Source organism: Amphibalanus amphitrite, unplaced genomic scaffold, assembly GCF_019059575.1.
Source record: "Amphibalanus amphitrite isolate SeventyFive unplaced genomic scaffold, NRLGWU_Aamphi_draft 000132F_arrow, whole genome shotgun sequence".
Taxonomy (NCBI): domain Eukaryota; kingdom Metazoa; phylum Arthropoda; class Thecostraca; order Balanomorpha; family Balanidae; genus Amphibalanus; species Amphibalanus amphitrite.
Window position 1 is genome coordinate 351,020 of NW_024881627.1, and position 22,018 is coordinate 373,037.

The window sequence follows — 22,018 nt, forward strand, 5'->3', positions numbered from 1 at the left end:
CGTTTTTAGTTTGCCGTCAAAAGGTGAGGCATTGCATGAAAACAAATTTTCACACAAATTTAGATACCTACTTGTACTTCTTCTACATCGATACCTTGAGTTCCCTCTCGCACGGACAGTGCGATCGATGCGAGAAGTCGATGCGAGAACTGCGGGTGATGCGGACGAGCGAGTCGTGCGAGAAGTGCTTGCGAGACATACGATTTTCAGATCCGAGTCGTGCGAGCGATGCGAGCGAGCGATTGATGCGGAAAGAGTCTGTTTCAGCCTTTACCCCTTACCCCTAATCGGCCCTTAAAGGAAGGGGCGCGTCAAAAGTGCCTCAAGGGTTCGTCTGATCGCCAAAATAAGGGTCGCAATCGATTGCTCGGGTCAATATCGAGGATGTAAGAAGGGGTAAGGGGTAAGATGCACACATCTGGAGCCCGAGGCTGCTGCTAGATATTGACCCGAGGAATCGATTGCGACCCTTATTTTGGCGATCAGACGAACCCCTTGAGGCACTTTTCACACGCTCCTTCCTTTAAGGGCCGATTAAGGGTAAGGGATAAGATGCACACATCTGGAACTCAATGCTGCAGCTAGATATTCCGAGGAATCGATTGCGACCCTTATTTTGGCAATCAGACGAGCCCTTGAGGCACTTTTGACGCGCCCCTTCCTTTAAGGGACGATTAACCCGCGCCCCGTAGGGGGGCCGAAACGCCCCCTGTCCTTTTACGTCGATATCTCCTAAACGGCTGGAGATATCGCCACCAAACCTTCAGGATCCCTCCGGGCCTCAATTTTACACATTATGACCAAACATTTTTTCCAGAGGCTATGATAGGTTGGCCACAAATAACGTCAGAATGACGTCATGCTCTGCCATTTTCGACCGAAAAAAGACCTTCGCGAGAAGAGCTGTCAGGCCTACAGCTTTGCAGATACAGAAAAATAATCAAGACATAAACGGTGTAGAATTAAAAAGGGCTACAAAACTGCTATCTTGGATTTTTGATATTTTTTAGTTTTTACCCCCAAAAATAAAAAAAACATTTTTTGAATATATTAGCCAAAAAATCCAAAAAGTTTTTTTTTGAGTTTCGAAAAAACGGAATACATTTGATAGTACATACCATCTTCTATCTATATACCAAATTTCAGATCGATATCTCGTTTTTTGGCCAAGTTATAGCGAAAAAAAAAAACTTCAGAAATGATGACTTCAAATTTTCAAACTCAATGTTTGGCAATTCTAGACCACGTAGGCCAAAACAAAGACCACCATTAGACTCCCCGTGACGAGGTGCATCGAATCGATACCCATTTAATGCAAAAATATCAACTTTGAAATTTGACCTAATTTGACCTGACCTTGACCTGACCTTCACCAAAACGTGATTTACCCCGCGTTCGATGTCTCTCGGACGGCGAAGATTCTACGCCGTCCGGCCAATCACGTTTCATAACCGCAGCCGAGCCCCCGCTGACCTTGGACGGGATTGGCCGGACGGCAAAGAATCTTTGCCGTCCAGGAGACATCGAACGCCGCCTTAAGCTGGCTCCAAAGGACAGGTTGCCTGACCCACATAATCGCATTTATCATGTAAAATGGACCATTAAACATGTATCACAATTCACACTACACTTTCATATTGTGACCCCCACCCCCAGTGACCTGACCTCTGTGACCTGACCTGGTATCAGTGACCTCAGATAGCGAAGTATGTGTTTGATGAACAATGCAGACATGTGCATGGATCCGAGTGATGGATCTATGATCTCAGTGGATCTCGAGGCAAATTGCAGACTCGGATCTATGATCCCACCGAATCCGGCGTGAAAAATTTATCCTGGATCTATGATCTCACAGGATCTGACGATAAACCAAGAACATGGATCTATGATCTGAGTGGATCCCACCATGCACAACATTTGAAACCAGGTTTTCAAGTGTTTCTATGTTAATAAGTGCCATAAAACTATGGATTATGACGTGTTTTCACATAAAATCACTAAATAAGAACGTTTGTGAGTTGCAACGAGTGATCTTTTGGGATTTCTGTGTTGACCAAAAATAAATGATGATCTATGGTCCCACTGGATCTCAAGCAAAAATACTAGACATGGATCTATGATCCCTACGGATCTCTCGATAAATTAAAGAGCTGGATCTATGATCCCGACGGATCCGAGATCAGGATCCGTGGGATCAGATCCCAGATCCATTTTCTCGGATCCATGCACATGTCTGGAACAATGTACCATCGATGGTTTTCAATAACTTACCAATTTAGGCCGCGTTCGATGTCTCCTCGGACGAAGAACATTCTACGCACTACGCAGAATATTCTATTTTGCGTTCGATGAAGCACACAGGCGGACGACGAGATCGGCCATTTTGTGCGCCACTTACACAATGTGCGTCGGTTTCGAAAAAGGCCCAAGTTTACGTTTCCATAGAGACCGCGCACAAATGTCAACAACTTCTGCAAACAGCTGCTGCGCTGCTTTTGAAATACGCGCCATCATTGCCTCTCTGCCCACCGTAGTACGCTCAAAAGATTCTGCGCGGACGACGAAGATTCTACGTGACGTCACGTAGAATCTTTGCCGTCCGTGCGACATCGAACGCCATTTCGGGCCCGGACGGCATAGAATCTTTGCCGTCCGGGAGACATCGAACGCGGGGTTACTCTATTTCACAACACATTTCTTGAAATGCCTGTGAACGGTGAAAATCCAACCTTTGACCTGACCTGTGACGTCATCGGTTTGACCTAGGTCAATGAAATTTGGTCACAAGGTAGTTCCCTGGTGGGGCTATCGAACGCTGTTTGAATTTTGAAAATCGGCGGGTAAATTTCCGAGATCTTAGGGAGGCCGAAACGACCCCCCCCCCCCCCTACGGTTGGTAGGGTCCGCCGATAGCCCTACGGGGGATGAAGGAGGAGAGCTAGGGCCAAATAAATGTCATATTCGTGCTCCCCATTCCCCAATTGACCTTTTTGAAGCATTCTGAATCTGACGTTGTATTTATTGCTAACTTGCTGAATGCTGTTACTGACTGACGCTAGCTTCACCGACATCCAATATCAGTGATTCTTGGGTGATTCATATGTACCTAATCCAAGGCCATCTATAGACCTAATCATTTTTCTTGCTTGTTTGACAAACATAAATGGTTTTATTCCGAACCTTGTTCCCAATCGACGTGTGTTCTTCGCTAGCAAATTTTAGAGTCAATGACTTCGACGTTGCACTTTTTCAGCTATTAATATGTTGGGTCCTTTACAGGGTCCAAATTCATGGCCTATATGTATTACGCAAGATATTGAGCATTAACTAAGCTTTTCTAAGCTAAAAGTTATCTCTGCAGCCTCAAGTTACCATGGTGATTTGATTCGCTGACAAATGTGTTTTTGGTCGCTGCCTCGCTGAACACTACACTCTGAATCTCGTTCCTAGCTTGACTTGAAGATCTTGCATTGCAATTGGGCAAATGGGCCCTTGAATTGGACTTGGGAGCGCATTGAAGGATTGTGTGGTTTTTCAATTTCAGGTAGTCAATTTTCTGTACTATTTGACCTAAGGACAGTTTTACCATAAGAAAAATGCAAACTGTGTCTGTTCTTGTAAAGCTGACCAAAGTTCCCTGGCCATGCGTAAACGTTAATTGTAATCGCGTGAAAGATGCTATCGGCCACTGGACAATGGACATGAACTGGCCAGCTGAAGTTTTCCTATTTTTTTTTACCATACTATTAACTGGATCATTTGCCAGCTGGCGCCATATGGTTGCGCTAGCAGAGAGCTGTTAATTGTTAATTTGTTATACATCAATGCTAGAATATCTAAATATAATAGATAAATACTAATAATACTAAATATACTACTAATACTAAATATCTATCTATTACTTTTCTATCAGTCCCATTTTACCATTAAATGTTAATGTGTTCATGTCCATCTACTACCATGTTTATAGCAATGAACAGCATAACCATCGTAGGCTGCGAGCTGGCAAGCCAGCTGATGTTATCCAGTTGCTAGTAAGGCCCTTTTTGATGTGACGTTTTGATGTTTTCCTATCATCATTCATTTCTTTGTGCATGGTTTTTCAAGTTGTGCATCACTTGAATTGCAAGTGATGGTACCTAGTCAGCAATTTTTCAATGGGTAAATCTGGCATAAGGTCTGATACTGGTTTATGCAAAAAAGTGTTAAAATTCAGTTCAGTTGACATGGCAATCATGACTCTGACATGCTCAGAGGGACTCAAAGGCAGCTCAGAGGGACACCGGACAGGTGTGCTGGTAAATGTCAAGGTAAAGTCCTAAGAAGACATCAAGGATAATTTTCTCACAATCTTACGTTATTTCACATCCTGAATCCAAAAATGATGCATGTCTCGCAAATAATAGGAAAAAACATAGTCAAACCTGACCCAACCTTTTCTACTTACCCACAACCTACCAATCTACAAACCTACAAACCTACAACCTAACAACCTACAACCTAAAACCTGCAAACCTGCAACCTACCCTAACCTACAACCAAAATTTTCTGCTGTTTCATATTTATATCAACAGCGCCACAATTGTAGATCAGACCTTATCTTTAAGTCAAAGATTGCTGATAACACAGTTAGTATTTTTGCTCTATGCACATATCTGGTTTGACTGACTTTTTCTTATTCAGCAGATGCTGCTTAGTTAGACAAAAGGTGGCCAAGAATACCTCATGAAATGGCTGAATCAGAAGAAGCTGAGGCTCAGTGGCTGTATGAAGTTCTAAAAGAAGTTCAACTTGAAAGGTTCTATACAAGAATCAGAGATGAGCTACAGGCAAGTTTCATTGCTCTGATTGATGGTGTAGATTTAAACTGATTGGAATGTGTGCTTTGTGTCAGTTGATGAAAATATCAATTAGGTATATTATACAAATACTGATATTATCTTAATTTGCCCATATATGCCTTCACATTTCTGGGTTTGATGCAAGTGATCTTAAACATATTATGCTACTGCAGGAGTTAGAGTTTGGTTGTCAATAGCCAGCATTATGTGCTTTTTCCTGGTTGGATCTGTTCATTATTTTGCAGTGTTTTGTCATTTTGAATTGTGGTCATTGGGGTATGTCACAAGCCTAAACTATGTGCCCCGTCCGGTGCTGACGGCTCCTGTGTCCATCCCAGGTGACCCGGCTCTCCCACTTTGACTATGTGCGGCCCGAGGACCTGGAGAAGACGGGCCTGGGCCGGCCGGCGGCGCGCCGGCTCATCGAGGCGGTCCGCCGCCGCAAGCAGCAGCAGTGGCGGCGCAACCTCATCAGTCGGCTGATCCCGCTCCGTCCGCGGCCGCAGCAGCAGGCGGCGGCGGCGCAGCAGGGCGAGCCGGCGGCCGGGGCCGACGGCCAGGAGCCGGCGCTGTCACCACACACCGTCCGGCTCACCTGCCTCATACAGGAGAAGGTGGGACGATAATGGGGCGCAGGGACACCACCGCGTCGGTGGGATCTTTACGTCAGCGCCTATTCATATATTTTGGTAGCATGTGAATTGTGATAATTACCCAAGATACTCTAACATAATTACATTCCTGCGTTTTTATTACGTTTTGCACGATTCGTCGCTGCCTTTGACACCTATCTCGCTTGTGCTGTTGTGTTTCATATAGTGCGTCTTCCCCCTCTGCCCCTCCCTGCGCTCCGTCACTCCGTCCCCGTCCCCCGTCCCTCGGTCACGCCCCCTCTCCACCGCCAGGACCTGGCGCTGCACGAGCGGCTGGGCGACGGCTCGTTCGGTGTGGTGCGCCGCGGCGCGTGGAGCGACCACGCCGGACGCTCGCTGCCCGTCGCCGTCAAGGTACTTAAACAGGAGGTGCTCAACCAGGCTGGCGTGTTCGAGGACTTTGTCAAGGAGGTGGAGGCCATGCACCAACTGACGCACCACAATCTGGTCACGTGAGTTCGTGGCAACGGGACAGTGGGGCTGGTGGACAGGGCACGAGGCTTGCGCTAGTATGTTACGTTCAGAGAACAAATCTCGATCGGAGATCGATCACTCTCAATTAAATATCGATCAAGAAGTATGTAGGGACTGAATGGATGGCGCTGAATGACTCTGAGCTCAATACAGCCCATACGACTCACGATAGGGTGCATTATGTTCATCTGGTTCACATCAAGCTATGTTTGCTGGCAAATGAATATGTCCGACACAGGACACTTGGCTGTTTTCCCCAGTGGGGTTTTTATGAATCTTTACTAGTGATAGTCCTGTATGTATGTTCCGGCTCGCTATGCTTTTGACCCGGCCCTATCGTTGTGTGATTGCAGTCTGTACGGCGTAGTGCTCGGCCAGCCGATGATGATGGTGACCGAGTTGTGTCCCTTGGGAAACCTCCAGGACTACCTCAGGAAACAGATCTGTCGTATCTCGCTGCTCGGTGAGTACCTACCTCAGGAAACAGATCTGTCGTATCTCGCTGCTCGGTGAGTACTTATGTCAGGAAACAGATCTGTCGTATCTCGCTGCTCGGTGAGTACCTACCTCAGGAAACAGATCTGTCGTATCTCGCTGCTCGGTGAGTACCTACCTCAGGAAACAGATCTGTCGTATCTCGCTGCTCGGTGAGTACCTACCTCAGGAAACAGATCTGTCGTATCTCGCTGCTCGGTGAGTACCTACCTCAGGAAACAGAATCAGATCTGTCGTATCTCGCTGCTCGGTGAGTACCTACCTCAGGAAACAGATCTGTCGTATCTCGCTGCTCGGTGAGTACCTACCTCAGGAAACAGATCTGTCGTATCTCGCTGCTCGGTGAGTACCTACCTCAGGAAACAGATCTGTCGTATCTCGCTGCTCGGTGAGTACCTATGTCAGGAAACAGATCTGTCGTATCTCGCTGCTCGGTGAGTACCTACCTCAGGAAACAGATCTGTCGTATCTCGCTGCTCGGTGAGTACCTATGTCAGGAAACAGATCTGTCGTATCTCGCTGCTCGGTGAGTACCTACCTCAGGAAACAGATCTGTCGTATCTCGCTGCTCGGTGAGTACCTACCTCAGGAAACAGATCTGTCGTATCTCGCTGCTCGGTGAGTACCTACCTCAGGAAACAGATCTGTCGTATCTCGCTGCTCGGTGAGTACTTATGTCAGGAAACAGATCTGTCGTATCTCGCTGCTCGGTGAGTACCTCTGTCAGGAAACAGATCTGTCGTATCTCGCTGCTCGGTGAGTACCTACCTCAGGAAACAGATCTGTCGTATCTCGCTGCTCGGTGAGTACCTACCTCAGGAAACAGATCTGTCGTATCTCGCTGCTCGGTGAGTACCTACCTCAGGAAACAGATCTGTCGTATCTCGCTGCTCGGTGAGTACTTATGTCAGGAAACAGATCTGTCGTATCTCGCTGCTCGGTGAGTACCTACCTCAGGAAACAGATCTGTCGTATCTCGCTGCTCGGTGAGTACCTCTGTCAGGAAACAGATCTGTCGTATCTCGCTGCTCGGTGAGTACCTACCTCAGGAAACAGATCTGTCGTATCTCGCTGCTCGGTGAGTACCTACCTCAGGAAACAGATCTGTCGTATCTCGCTGCTCGGTGAGTACCTACCTCAGGAAACAGATCTGTCGTATCTCGCTGCTCGGTGAGTACTTATGTCAGGAAACAGATCTGTCGTATCTCGCTGCTCGGTGAGTACCTACCTCAGGAAACAGATCTGTCGTATCTCGCTGCTCGGTGAGTACTTATGTCAGGAAACAGATCTGTCGTATCTCGCTGCTCGGTGAGTACCTACCTCAGGAAACAGATCTGTCGTATCTCGCTGCTCGGTGAGTACCTATGTCAGGAAACAGATCTGTCGTATCTCGCTGCTCGGTGAGTACTTATGTCAGGAAACAGATCTGTCGTATCTCGCTGCTCGGTGAGTACCTACCTCAGGAAACAGATCTGTCGTATCTCGCTGCTCGGTGAGTACCTATGTCAGGAAACAGATCTGTCGTATCTCGCTAATAGATCTGACGTATCTCGCTAACAGGTTTGTCGTATCTCGCTGTGTGGTGGGTGACGGGCCAGACACTGGCAGCTTTGTAAAAAAAAAAATGCTGTCTTTGGGGTAGATGTACCGTGCTTCTTCTTTTGGTGCCTCGGTGAATGCATTCTTTATGGTAGACACTACCGGCGTGGCGTGACTGATAGCTAATGACACGTTCGTGTGAAGTAAAGTCAACGCGAAGAACAGCTGCTCTGAAGAGTTATCATGCAATGATGTTTATGCTCACCGACTGTTTGCGTAATCTCGGTATTTACCTTAAGTATTTACCTTAAGTAAAGGTCATTAGGTACCCTTTCGAGTAATCAGACCCTTTACTCAAGAGATGCCTCCTCTTCTTCTGACGAAGACGAGTAGGCTGCCATGCTAGGTGAGGCCATACATTGATGGCCACGATGATCATTAGTATGAGAACTTGTAGTTGAACTTTTCAGGGTGGTCCTTCCATTCCTTCCCCAGTCTGTACTTGAACACATCGACATTTGGAGCATCGATGGTGTGGGTTGACAGCTTGTTCCATGTCTGAGTTACTCGTGCCGCAAAGAAGGCTTTTCTGGGTCCCAATTGATGCTGAACTTGAAGTTTTTGATCGTGACCTCGGGTGACACGGCTGAGAGAGTTCTTGAACATGCTGTTGTGACAACACGGGCACTCTCTTTGGAAGTCCACCTTGTCGAAGCCTTTCAAAATTTTGAAGGTCTCGATGATGTCCGGCCGTTTCCGTCGGAATTCCAGAGTAGGTAAATTAAGGCTCCTGAGGCGATCTGAATATGAAAGGTGAGACAGTCCGTTCACCAGCCTTGTTGCCCGCCGCTGCACCTGTTCGAGTGCATCTTTGTCCTTTTTGAACTTGGGACTCCATATAACAGTTGCATACTCGAGGTGGGGCCTGACAATGCTTTTGTACAAGGCTTTGAAAATGTCGCTGTCAATGTTTGCAAAGGTATGCTTGATTGCACCAAGAATTCTATTGGCCTTGTTAATCTGGTTAGTGACATGTTTTGAGAAGGATAGCTTCATGTCTATAGTGACTCCCAGGTCCTTTTCCTCACAGACTGCTTCATAAAAAAAAATAAAAAAAAATAAAAAAAAAAGGGTATGTTTGCCTCCACCCATAGTTGTCATGGTATACTCACTGCCAGGATTTGTTGGTCCTAGATGCATGACCTTGCACTTGAGTGGATGAAAGATCATCTGCATTGTTTTTGCCCAATCTTGCAAAGAGTTGATGTCCTCTTGCAGATTGTGAAGTTCACCATCGCGCTCGTTGATGACTTGGTAGACCTTGGTATCGTCCGCAAACATAGAGATATGACAATTTAATAGATCGGGAACATCACAGACAAACATGGAAAACAAGAGAGGCCCGAGCACTGAGCCTTGCGGCACTCCACTTGTTACAAACTCCCAGTCTGAGAGTGATCCATTGACGTTCACTCTTTGCCGCCTGCCTGTTAGAAAACTCCTTATCCACTGATGAGTCTTTGCATTCACCCCTAGAGCCTGGACCTGGGCTAGAAGCCGTTCATGGGGCACAGTGTCGAACGCTTTGGCATAGTCCAGAAACACAACATCCACTGGTAAGCTGTGGCTTAGCGCTTCCGTCCAAATATCAAGAGCTTCCAGTAGGTTTGTGACCGTAGATTTCCCTGTGATGAAACCATGTTGTTGGCGAGCGATAAAATTGTTTGTCTTCAGATGAGCGATGATGTCCTCGCATATGATCCTCTCCAGAATCTTGCATAATATTGATGTCAGTGACACTGGTCGGTAGTTCACGCTGGAAAATATCACGCTGGAAAATATTGCGGAGGCCATGGTGTCACATTAAAATTCTTATCCGCTAATCTTAATCGGAAGTGACCTCTACAACCCTTTCTAATAACCGTCTAAGGAGATGCTGTTATCGAAAAAAAGCAGGAATGTGTGCCGTTGATATTCTAGGTATAGGAGCGATGTTGTTTGGTAATCCAAGCCGTGCCTGGCTGTTCCTGTCGTGGCGTTTTTAAGTGTTTGGTACCGTGTCTCCGTTCGGGCAGTGTCGGTCGGCACTCGGCTCTGTCCGAGCGCGCAAAGCCCGGTTGGCTCCGTGTTTCTCCGTTCTTGTTATATGTTTGGTCGCCTGTTTCTACCTTGGTAGTCTCTCATTGTGTCTTTCGTATGTTCCGTTTTTATGACGATGTCGGTAGTCTGCACTATGGCTCGGTTTTCCGCTCCTGCCGTGTGGTCGTTACCGTTCTCACGTGTCCGCTGCCGACAGTGCTGTCAGTACCCATCTGACTATCCGTTTATGGTCCGTTGCCGACAGTACTGTCAGTACCCCTCTGACAATTCGTTTATGGTCCGTTGCCGGCAGTGTTGTCAGTACCCCTCTGACAATCCGTTTACGGTCATTGCCGGCAGTATTGTCGGACTACGCGCGTCAGGTGGCCGCCGGGATGGCCTACCTGGAGTCGCGCCGGTTCGTCCACCGCGACCTGGCCTGCCGCAACGTGCTGCTACCGTCCGCTGAAAGGGTCAGTATTCATCCGCGGAGAGTGGGTCTCTGGCTAGGAGGACGTGAGGACCGGGTCCCTCCGCTGAGTGGATCAGTGCCCACCGGGGAGGGTTTTCCTCCCTCCTGTCGAGAGAGACCGGAGAACTGGGTCGGGACCGTAGGTGCGGCCTTGAGCCCGTATCGGCCGTGATTGCGCCAAACAGGCGGTCGATATTGATTCTACTCGCGCCATGGTGAAATTGGATGATCCGCTATCAGCTCACTCGCGTGTCAGGCACTCAATCATGGCTCTAGTACCGAGTGAATGGTTCAGTTGTTCAGTGATATTCTCCCGATTAATTCGTCGGCATATGAAGCTGATGTATTTAACTAGGTACAATATGGGTCTATGCTACATACACAGTTATTCTACTTTGTCTTCCTAACTATAACAACATGTAACAACAATCTGACAGCTATAAAAACATGTTTCACATTGCCGTTCTAGTTTGTTCGTGACTCTCCGTCCCCTGCCCAGCCCCTGCTGTGAACCCCACTTGGCCGAACTCTGTCCCCTGACCTCTAAGCTCTTTCACCTTACGCCGCACCCCCTGCCCTCAGGTGAAGATCGGCGACTTTGGTCTGATGCGGGCCATCCCACTGCAGGAAGACTGCTACGTGATGACGGAGCAGAAGAAGGTGCCGTTCCCCTGGTGTGCTCCCGAGAGCCTCAAGACGCGCCAGTTCAGCCACGCCTCAGGTCCGTGGTCCGCCCATGGTTGGGAGTAAATTGGCGAGGAACGGCGGTGGAAGAGAGGCTTAGGATGTTTTGAGGGGGGGGGGGGGTAATTAATACTCTCATTTTCTGCCCTCCTCAGCTCTATCCTTCTCACTTATCTTCATCTCAACCCCTCTTTCCATCTGTATCTATTAGCTGTAACGCTACTGCCCCCCCCCCCCCCCCGACGGTGGGTGTTCGGTATGTCTCTTTGGGAGATGTTGTGACTCCTGCTGTGTGATCAGTGACCCTTTACCCCTCCCCCAGACGTGTGGATGTTCTGTGTGACCCTGTGGGAAACGGTGTGACTCCCTAGTCTGTACGGTCTGAACCAATTATCCTGGTAGGTCTGATCCTAGTAGTTATATGGCCTTGGTCTGACCCGTCACCCCCCCCCCCCCCCACCCCCCAGACGTGTGGATGTTCGGCGTCACTCTGTGGGAGATGGTGACGTTCGGTGAGGAGCCGTGGGTCGGCCTGAACGGCGCCCAGATCCTGCAGAAGATCGACTCGGAGGGGGAGCGGCTGCGGCAGCCGGACGCCTGCTCCGACCAGCTCTACCAGCTGATGCTGCAGTGCTGGTCACACAGGTACGGGTACTATAAGTAGTCGGCAGTCATGAGTGATGGGTTTTGAAGTATGCAGATCTGTAGATCAAGGACGATGGCTTCGCTTGTTTCGTTCCCGGCCTCGCTTGTCTGGTCTATAACATCGCCCTATCAATTTTGAATGTGAGATCTTTCCGTTTTTAGTTCCACTCGACGTCAATAGTTTCGGTTATCCGTCTATAATCCGGATGTATTTAACTCTCCTCCCATCGCTTCTCTCGGCAGGCCGGCCGACCGGCCGAATTTCGCGGCGCTGGTGGATTTTCTGAAGGAGACCCGTCCGGCGGTGATGAAGGCTAGCCGCGACTACCACGAGGAGGGCAGACTGGAGGTGCACACTGACGACGAGCTGGTCATCATCGACGGCAAGTGAGTCTGGAGCCATGCCGGGTGGACGGCGGGGAGTTGGGACGCGGGGGCGCGTGTTCAGCCATGGCACCTCAGCAACTGGCTGGTTTACCTCGGTTCCGACTTCTGTTCAGATTGTTGTCACGCGTTTTCCCGTTTCCTGTTGGACATTTGTCCGCGATTTTCGGGTGTAGTTTCCTATATGACGAACATTCCTGCTGCACTTCTGGTTAAGCTTAGAATGGCTCCTAATACGGAACACGGGGATGTGATATGATTTCATTGATCTGACAAATAACAAAAAGATGGTGCTCTAAGTCGTTTGGATGCCGGCATAGTTATTTTAGAGATGCGGAAAGCTGCAATTCACGATTTCGTTACAGTTTGAACTGAAGTAAGTGCTAACCATACCAAGCTATCGTGCCTTACTGACGTCTTTGCTTGTCCTTCTGGGCGGAGAATTTCTGGTGGAATTGCCAGTCGCAGATATCTATATTATTGTTACGTAGCTGATGTTTTGATTTGTCGCCCAGGGCGGAGAATTTCTGGTGGAAGTGCCAGTCACAGAGCAGCTGGGAGATCGGCTTCCTGCCGCACCAGGTGGTCGAGCCGTTCAGACGGCGCAACCAGGACGACATCAGCCGGCCGCTCAGAAACTCCTTCATACACACCGGTCAGTTGATGAGTAACTCCTTCATACACACCGGTCAGTTAATGGGAAACTCCCTCATACACACCTGTTAGTCAACGAGAAACTTCCTCGCAAATACTGGTTGGATACTGTAGCTACTGGGGAAGGGATCTCCTTCACAAATACCGGCCAGTCTGTGTCGACTAGGAATTCAGAAGTATACTGTTAGTCTCCGAAGAGCAACCGTCGCATTTTTTTCTGGGACAGCTCCGCCCACCACTGACCCCACCTCTTCGTGCCAGGTCACGGCTCCCCGATGGGTCAGACCTGGGGGAGCCCTGCCTTTATCGACGAGGTGTACCTGCGGAACCCACTGGAGCCGCCCGACATCCGCGACGAGCGGGTGACCCGCGCGCGGCCCATCCGGCCCGTCCAGTCCTCCCTCGCCAAGAACAAGCGACAGCAGAAGCAGTACAACTACAGCAAGTTCAGCAACGACTGGTCGCCAGAGGAGTGGCAGCACGAGCGGGTCGAGTCGGCGGCGGCGCCGGTGACAGGTCAGTGGCAGCGCTCGGCGAAAGTGGGAGACAGTAGGGGAATGTATCCGTACCTGCTAGTCAGCTCTAAGTGCCTGTTGCAGATGCTGGTCCCTTATTGCTGCCGAAACTGTTTCATCTGAAAATGCTGCGTTTTTTTCTGGTTGATTTTCCACGGTACCTACATTTGTTACTTAAAAATAACCCTGTTCAGAGCGAGTAGGTGTGAGTAATTACTGTTTTGTTCTACCCCAGGCGGAGTCGGCCCGGGAGGCGACAGCCCTAGCCTTCTGATCGACCTGGACAGCGGGGCCGGCGGCGGCGGGTCGAGGACAGCGGGCAGCGGCACTCCGCCCCTGCCGGCCGTGGCCACCGCTCCGGCCGACCGGTCTGATCCCACCGGCTCCCTGCTCGACATCAGAGATATACCAGGTGAGTGCGGGTCACAGGAGGATGCTGGACTTCAGAGAAGGGTCCAGTGTCAGAATCTGTGGTGTAGGATAACCGAGCTGATTGTTAGTGTCTCAAGATGACCTTTTGTGTTCAATGAACGTGACGTTATGGGTCACACGATAAGGTGTTAGAACCACACTGCATTAATTAGTGCCCTGCTGCGGCCTCACCTCTCTCTGTGCCCCTCCCTGTTACAGAGGAGTCGGAGCTGGCCACGTACCAGAACGTGCCGGCGCTGCCGCCGCCCGAGTCCCGTCAGACCAGCCAGCGGCCCATCTACTACGCGCCGCCGCCGGAGCCGGCCGGTCGGTACGAGCTGCAGCACGGCCGCGGCTACACCCGGGTGGCGCCGCAGCGCCCGCCGCCGCCGCAGACGGCTGGCGCGGGCCGCGGCGGCTCCTCAGAGCCGGCACGAGATGACGTGTCAGTGTCCTCCCTGACCCCGAGCACCCTGTCAGACTCGAGCGGCGCGGCGCCCGGCCCGCCGCCGCCGCCGCTGGTCTCGGACGACCAGAAGCGTCCGTCGGACCCGCCAGAGGCGGGCGGGACCGAGTGGGGAGCCGAGCCGGCCCAGTCGGCCACTCCGAGCGGCGGCATGGCCGCGCCCGTCGAGCACCGCATACAGAGCGTCACCAGCCTGCTGGACGCCCAGTTCGAGCGGCTCGGCCTGGGCGGCACCGGGCCCGCGGAGCCGGCGGAGCCGACCAGCTGCTCCAGTCCGGGGGAGTACGATCCGTTCGACACGTCCGGCATCGTGCTGCCGCCGCCGCGGGCCGAGGAGCTGGTGCCCGACTCTGGCGAGGAGGGGATCGAGTTCACCCCGCGGCCACGCTCGGCGGACGGAGAGGACCGGCGCGGAGCGCAGACGGCTGTGGTGCCGTACGGGGCGGGTCCGCTGGGGGTGAGTCCCGCCTCCGCCGCCGCCCCCGCTGGGTCGCCCTCTGTGCGTCCGTCGACTCTCAGCCCGGAGATGCTCTCCCGCCTGGAGGCGGTGGTGGGCGCGCCGCCGCGGCCGGCCGCCTCCACCTCTGGCACCATGTCGTTCCCGTCCGGTCCGACAGCGGCGCCGCAGCTGCAGGCGGAGCTGGTGAGCCGCAACCTACAGCTGATCGCGCGCGCGCAGGTGGGCCGGTCCGCGGGCACGCTGCCGCCGGCGCCTCCCGCGCCGCTGGCCGATATGTACCGCCAGCAGTCGGCCAGCCTGCACCGACTGCACACGGCCGGACTGGGAGCCAGGTGAGGCGGGGCGGGGAGAGTGGGAAGGTGGGAGGTTGGAGGGGATTACAGGGTGTCCCAAAAGTTTTGCAACATCGCTGTCGTCTGGTTTGAGACACGTTCTTTTGTATGTACTTTTGTATTCAGCAGCCGACATAATCACCGCGTCGTCGGACACACTTCTGGATGCGTGACGGCATGCTGGCGACCAAGCTACGCAGCGTGTCCGTCGAGATTTCTCTCCAGGCCTTCTTCAGGCGTCGCTCGAGCTGGCTGAGGCTTGTGGAGGGCTCCTGCTGGTTGAGGCTCTCCTTCAAAATCGCCCACAGATTTTCGATTGGGTTTAAGTCTGGCGAGTTTCCAGGCCATTCACCTTTGGCCCAAAACCCCGGTAGATGCTCGTCGCACCATTCCTGGCTTCGTTTGGCATTGTGCGCTGGCGCACCATCTTGCATAAAAATTGCCCGCGACATTGGGTCGATGAGTTTCCTCTCTGTAATGCCGCCAGTTTTGCTTGTACGCTCGACCGCTGGCAAAAGTGAGCCCTCCAGGATTTCTGTCACGTAGTACGCGGTGTTTACCGTCTGCTTTGGGGGCACCACGTGGAGCTCAGTAAGACCCTGCGCGGTCATTCCACCCCATACCATAAGCTTGGCGGGCTGTTTGACGGTTTCCACGCGTGGCACCTGATCGCCAGACCTCGCCCAGACTCGATCATTTTGCCGGTTTGGCTTCTGCTGGAGTTCGAATACAGACTCATCGGACCAGATGACATGCTTAAATTCTTCAAAACTCCATTTTTCTACTCTCTTACAAAACGCTAATCTTGCAAGTTTCTGTTTTTCGCTCAATTTTGGCTGTTTTTGCCTCTTGTATGGCCTAAATTGCTTTGTTTGCGTCATGAACCGGTGTACACTTGACTTGGACATCGGATAACCTTTTCTTGTTAGCCTTATCGCTAATTTCCTCACGCTCTGTCCTCTTTTCCCTGCAGCTTTGGAGCAAACGATCTTGGCGACTTTGGACATGGTACTTGGTCGGCCGGAGCGCTCCATGTCGGCCAGGGATTTACCCTCGCAATGGCGTCGCCACCATCGAAAGAGAGTAGTCCGGTTGACTCCGAACCGTTCTGCGACATCCCGCTGAGCCACGCCTGCCTCCAGTAATCCAATGGCGCGCGAGCGCACAGCTTCTCGCCGCGAGACCCGCCCGGCGACCTTCATGTCTGCGACTGACCCAGGGTCGGCCAGCGGTCGCCGCAGTCAAGGTCAGCCACGCCCCGAGGCGGCATCCGCCAATGGTCGGGGTGTGTAACAGTGCCTTCTACCCATGGCAACAGAAAGACCACCGTTATGGCATTTATATCAGCGGTAAATACGTAAACAATCCAGAAAACGGATGTTGCAAGACTTTTGGGACACCCTGTAGTGCTAGGATTTGGTGAAGTAGTTTGAGAGGGGTAAGAGGTTAGTTTGGAGTACGTTTGACCAGCAGAGTTGATTTCAGCGTTTGACGAGTGACAGTTGGTGCTGTGTATTGAATAATGCTACCTTCTAATCAAGGCGGGAGTTACAGTTATGGCCAAACATAAGGAGCCTTTCACGTCCACTCTCCGTTGTACTTGCTTTCTGTTGGTCTATTCGTCTCCATGTTGTCCGTGTGTCTCCGCCTGCCCCGTCATTTCACCCTCACCTCCTCCCTTTCAGCCGGTTCGAGGACAACTTCTCTCCGTCGGCGCCCCACTACGGCTCTCTGCAGACTCTGACGCCGACAGTGGCGGCGCCGCGTCCGGCCTCTCTGGCGACTCCCTCCCCGGCCCGGGAGCTGCCCAGCCCGGCGCTGCTGGCAGACTTCGACCCGCTGCTGAAAGCGCCGCCGAGCGCCACCAAAACCGCTCAGGTGCGTCCCGACTCACAGCTCAGACACAACAACGCCGTGTCATGATGTGGTTTGGGATTTGATAGGTGCAGTGCAATGTAATTCAGCGGCCCCGTTTCGGGCCCTCTGATGTGGCTTACTTCTACTCGGCGGGGTACCACATATGACCTTTGAACAAGCTCGTCTGTGTAACGACTGTGTGGCAGGCGGCGGCCTACATACTGAGCGGTGAGGTATAATTGGGGTCCGTCTGAGTCTGCGGTGTGAGCCCTGATGACGCTCCGCCGCCCGCCGAACGACTCGCTCTGTGATGGTGGTTTGATTGCTCTGGCCGCGCTGCAATTGAGGCGTAACGATCAGCGCTCGCTTAAAAAGCGATACATTATGTGTAATTGGGTTATGACTGAGTGTATTTGGTCTGCAAATTTGATGGCCGTCTCTGATTGCGACTGGTGGCGGCGGCTGCTTTGATGGTGTCTGGTGTGCAATCGACCCAGTTAGCCGGGTTTATTTGTCGAGACCTCAGTGGTTTGTTCAGTGGAGTTGATCCACTGGCCAACATGGATCCATGTCACGATATTAATCTGCTAACTGGCTGGACAGTGGACACAATTGTGTAGCCATATTTGACTGTTTCTTTCCCCACTTGGTTCATAAGTCGATCTCGTAGCTATGCTCTGTCAGCCCTGTCTCTCTTGTCTATCAGCCCCGTCTATTATCCATCGGTCAGTCCGTCCCTCTTATTCACCGGTCTCGACTCTGACCGTCCGCCCGTACTGCCGACAGGTTCGACCGTTCCAGTCGGGCCGACCGTCGCCCCAGTCGACTCAGTACCAGCAGGGTGGCTCCACCCCCGCGGCCCGCACCCACGCCACCCCCGCGGCACGCGCGCACACCACTTCAGCCACCACGTCTCCTCATAAAAAGGTGGGCTTACGACTGCACTGTTGTGTATCATAGCTGCATGGGATGTGCAAATGTCGATAAGCTGATTATACTGAGTTTGTTTACTTCTTGGTTCAGTTCGTCTTTGTTTTATACTCACTTGTTCGTGGTTCGGGCCGAAGTTGGCACTAGACGTTGCCTGGATTATATGCGCACGATATAGCGCATGAACCTGGCACAGTTATACCTGACACTGTGATGGACAGCCTGTGTAGCGTTAGTCTGGTCTGGTTGTCGGCCGGTGGCGGTGGGGACGAGTACACCGGACCGCCCCGTCCCGCTGCGCCCGCTGACGGCGGCTGGGACCCGCCCTGCCCGTGTGCCGCAGGCCGAGGTGCCGCTGGCGGTGCGAGAGGTGCTGCAGCAGCTGCCCGGAGTGCCCGTGTCAGAGGTGCGCACGGCGCTGCACACCTGTGGCGGTAAGAGGTTACACGGGACGGCCGGGCAGGTATACAGACACAGACCGTCCCCCAATGCGACTGGGGCGGGCAGACGGACGCAGGCTGTGACCTGGGGCAGCGGGGAGGTCACCGACTAGACTTTGACTTGGGGAGCCGGGCGGGGACGGACCAGGCTGTCAACCGGGCCGGCCGGGCGGGGAAAGGTTACCTTATGTTAGCGGGGTGGGGAGGCGTCGGTCATGGGAGGCAGAGTGTCGGCAGGGTGGGTGACTGTGCAGGCATTGGGGACTGCAGGGCACACGTGATGACTGATGAGAGGCCTCCTGGACTCTTTCACGATGTCGAGTGATGAGACAAAGTAAATGCTGCCAATCAATCTGTTCTTCCCGCCTTGTTAATTGTTTTTATCTCATTTCGAATTATGTATTGCTTGTTGAGCTTCAACAATACGCCAGTTTGTCCGGTAATAGATATTCAGTTTGTGTTCAGACCCGTGTAGCCGCTGCTATAGGCGATTGAATGTTGTACTCTTATGTAAATGATGGACTGTTCTGCACCCGGTACAGCACGTTCGTTCACTGATGCTGCACGTCGCATGTGCACCGCACAGTGACCATTGATTGTTACCCGTTACATGTTAGTGTCTTTTGTTTGTAGGCTTTAGTCGTACCTGCTTTTTGAATCATGGCTTTTATCACCATTTGGGATATTCTCCTACTCACAAACACGCAGTGCTGAACAATGAACATCAGCTCTCGCCACCTTTCCCCACACCTTTCCCGTCACTAACCCTCCCCCTGTCTCCCCTTCCCGCAGGTAACATCCAGGGCGCGATCCGGTTTTTGAAGGTGGACCGGCTGTACCGACTCGGACTGGCCACCAAGCCGCAGTGCGAGGCCATGCTCTGCTCCTTCAACTGGGACGTCGAACTGGCAGCCAGCCGGATGCTGGATAACCTGTGAGGCGCCTCTGCCGGGACCGCAGCGGTCGGCAGCGGAGGGCCGCCCCCCGGTAAGGGTGTTGATGGGGGTACGTAGCGCGCTATGTGAATGGGCCCCTTGATGCCCGCGGAGGGTGATTAGGTATGCATTATGCAATATGCGCGTTAAGCAGACAAGATCTCTGAGGCACAATGAAGCGTTGCGATTTCGGGCGCATCTGGAAATTCTAGAGCTTGATGTATAGAAGCCAAATAATAACGAAGGGTTCGTTACGTTTGGAATAAAGCTGATGGCAGCAGGTGATTGAAAAAGGCACGGCAGCCCTGCGGCCGGATCGTGCCGCAGTTGAATATTCGACCGAGGCTGTCGGGCTGTGGTGGCAGGAGATAGGCCAAACTTTGCTGACACAGCTCAACGAAACACAGAAGAGTGCACAACGCTGACAATATGTGCAGTGGTCAGGGCGGCTGGAGTGTCCGCCCTTTGAGTTGGTATTAACGAAGGGCTGTCCTGACTACTGATCACTGGTCAGCCCAGCGACCAAGCTTTAAGCGCAGAAATGTGGACGTTTTGTGTTCGAGTTATATACTATGTATTGTCATGTGGCCGTGGAGTGATTGAAAACTACTTAAACCGTCGCCGGGCATGGCGCCGTCTCGTGTTGTGTCGCGTCGTTATCCCAGTGAAGGCTGTATTGGTTGGATGCGTCGTGCCGTGAAGGAAGCGGCAACAATGTCGCTGAGGGCTGTGTATCTGTCTTCGACTGTACTCTGTAACCACAGCAGGCATATTCCACACACTGTAGTACTATTTTAGGCATTATTTAGTCTAGGAGATATAACAAGTATGTAATCTGACTCTACTGCTGTACTGTGGCGGCTGTGAGTGTAATTTAGCCGCCACCGACTATTCCGCGACTATCCCTTCCCATTCCATCCTTGCCCTAACGGCATTTCACTCACATTCTCCGCATCGTCTGTATGTCACCTGTGCTGTATGTCTGTGCTGTATGCACTCCTCGCCAAGCTGGGAATAACTTGCTGGTCGGATATGCTGCATTGGTTTGAAAAGGCAGCAGAGCTCCGTCCCCGCTTATTTCGGTAAGGAGCCCGCTGGTGAGAAGGGTGATTTCTCGTTATCTGCCTGTGTCTTCCACGCCTATTCGCGCAGAGTTTCGTTGAGCTGTCATGTGCTGCGTAGGCTCTTTTCCGCCACTGAGTTATCTCCGATGGTTCATTCACATCATCCTGCTGTAGGTGTCTGCGATAATGTGTTAGCCGCGCTGTAACGTGAAAGGGTTATGTAATTATGCATATGTCGATGCAAGGTGATGTGCTTCCGAGAGCATTGCTCAGTTTTTCCGTAATCTCGTGTTCGGTGGCTGCCGTCTGCTTGCAGTAAACAGCCCTAGGTCCGTATGGTTGTTCACTCTTGCCACTCTGTTCAGGCGAGCTCGTGTTCTCTCGTAGGACCGCGCTGTTCTCGGCACCACTACAATAGGCTACAATAGTTTTATCGGTAATTCGTATTTATAACGCTGTCTGTCACTGTGCATTGTTCAGAGGAAAACGTTTGTTGTATGGCATCGTTTAGCCATAGGCATGTTACACACATATTGATGATTTATGCATAGTTTCGCAAGGTAGATGCATCTCGGCATTGTATTTTTGTAGGTTCTGCGATGGCATCATGGGCAGGTGCCGCTGACTGGAGAGACGCATCTCCTTACGCCTGTGTTTGATAGATGCTGATTATTTTTGCTGAAATGTGTCGTTAGATATCGTTGCACTCATCTATACAGATGGGCCGGCGTCATGAAGTTACATCGGACAATGAACGGACAATGAAAAAGATGCAGCAAAAAAAGGCTTTCTTTGGTAGCTTATCTTTTCACGATTAGGAGACTGATGGGAACTATTATTGCTATCACCGTTAGTTCACTTTGTCCGTCACTTGTTCGATTGATATTGGTGACGCCGGCCCGTCGCAGCACCAATTGGTACTGGCGACAGATCTGAGATAGCTCCGGGACTGCTGAGTATGTACGGCGCACGGTACGCCAACTGGTGGACGAGACCAATACACTCAGTCTTTGAGAGAATCAGCGGCGTTTTCTGTATTTCTCCGTTCATCCACTTACCAATAATGGAGTGGTGATGGGCTATGACAATGACTGCTCCAGGTTCGCCACTCACGCTTCCTTCGTGACTGCCCTGCATTCTCCAGCCTGGCATCATTATTGCGTTGTTAATCGTCATCCACCTCCAACAATACCCACCTTCCGGCTTCCGCGCCTCCCATTTCTCACCATTACCGAGCAGCCGTCTGTGATCGGTCTGAACGGAGCGGGGCTGACCGGCGGCGGCCCCGCGGCGGTCTCCGCTCGTCCCCACACCGTCCCTCGGGACCGGAACGGAACGGCTGACGGAAACGGTCGGCCGGGGCCGCGCCGCTCCCACGTCCGACTCCGAACTGTGCCAGCCGGACGGACCGTTCCCGGTGGGCCGCCCCGCCGCCCGCGCCGGAATCGTTCCCCGGCCGTGGTGGCCGGCCGGTGGCGGCTCGGCGGACGGGCGCGTGCCGACGGTGACGCTGTTTGGTAGCGGTGGTCGGTGACGCTGTCCGGCGGCGGCAGCCGGCGCACGGGGCCGTCCGGACCGGTTCTGGCCATGATTTACCCCTGTTTTGTCGTGACTGTACCGTACTGTTGTATCCTCCGGTGCCGCGATGAGCGATGTCTGCACTGGCGCGAGCCCAGCGTACTCTGCAC

At 52.1% G+C, this 22,018-nt stretch overlaps 1 protein-coding gene across 1 annotated transcript; it reads left to right on the forward strand.

Moving 5' to 3' along the window:
• The first annotated feature begins 3,491 nt into the window (after nucleotides 1-3,491).
• On the forward strand, nucleotides 3,492-21,349 carry LOC122382005 (activated CDC42 kinase 1-like). Its single transcript, XM_043366844.1, has 17 exons — nucleotides 3,492-3,544; nucleotides 4,687-4,829; nucleotides 5,180-5,455; nucleotides 5,747-5,946; nucleotides 6,322-6,431; nucleotides 10,442-10,554; nucleotides 11,136-11,274; nucleotides 11,705-11,882; nucleotides 12,126-12,269; nucleotides 12,782-12,921; nucleotides 13,182-13,436; nucleotides 13,671-13,847; nucleotides 14,066-15,104; nucleotides 16,790-16,982; nucleotides 17,748-17,888; nucleotides 18,235-18,325; nucleotides 19,124-21,349. Exons 2-17 carry the CDS (start codon nucleotides 4,731-4,733, stop codon nucleotides 19,267-19,269), a joined length of 3,441 nt encoding a protein of 1,146 aa, XP_043222779.1. The 5' UTR covers nucleotides 3,492-3,544; nucleotides 4,687-4,730; the 3' UTR covers nucleotides 19,270-21,349.
• Nucleotides 21,350-22,018: the final 669 nt, after the last annotated feature.

Excerpts from the sequence above, each read along its gene's own strand:
- LOC122382005 (XM_043366844.1), top strand. The coding sequence starts at position 4,731 with ATGGCTGAATCAGAAGAAGCTGAGGCTCAGTGGCTGTATGAAGTTCTA. Across the intron at positions 6,432-10,441 it reads CTGTCGTATCTCGCTGCTCG|TATTGTCGGACTACGCGCGT; the intron begins GTGAGTACCTAC and ends CATTGCCGGCAG. Across the intron at positions 16,983-17,747 it reads GCGCCACCAAAACCGCTCAG|GTTCGACCGTTCCAGTCGGG; the intron begins GTGCGTCCCGAC and ends TACTGCCGACAG.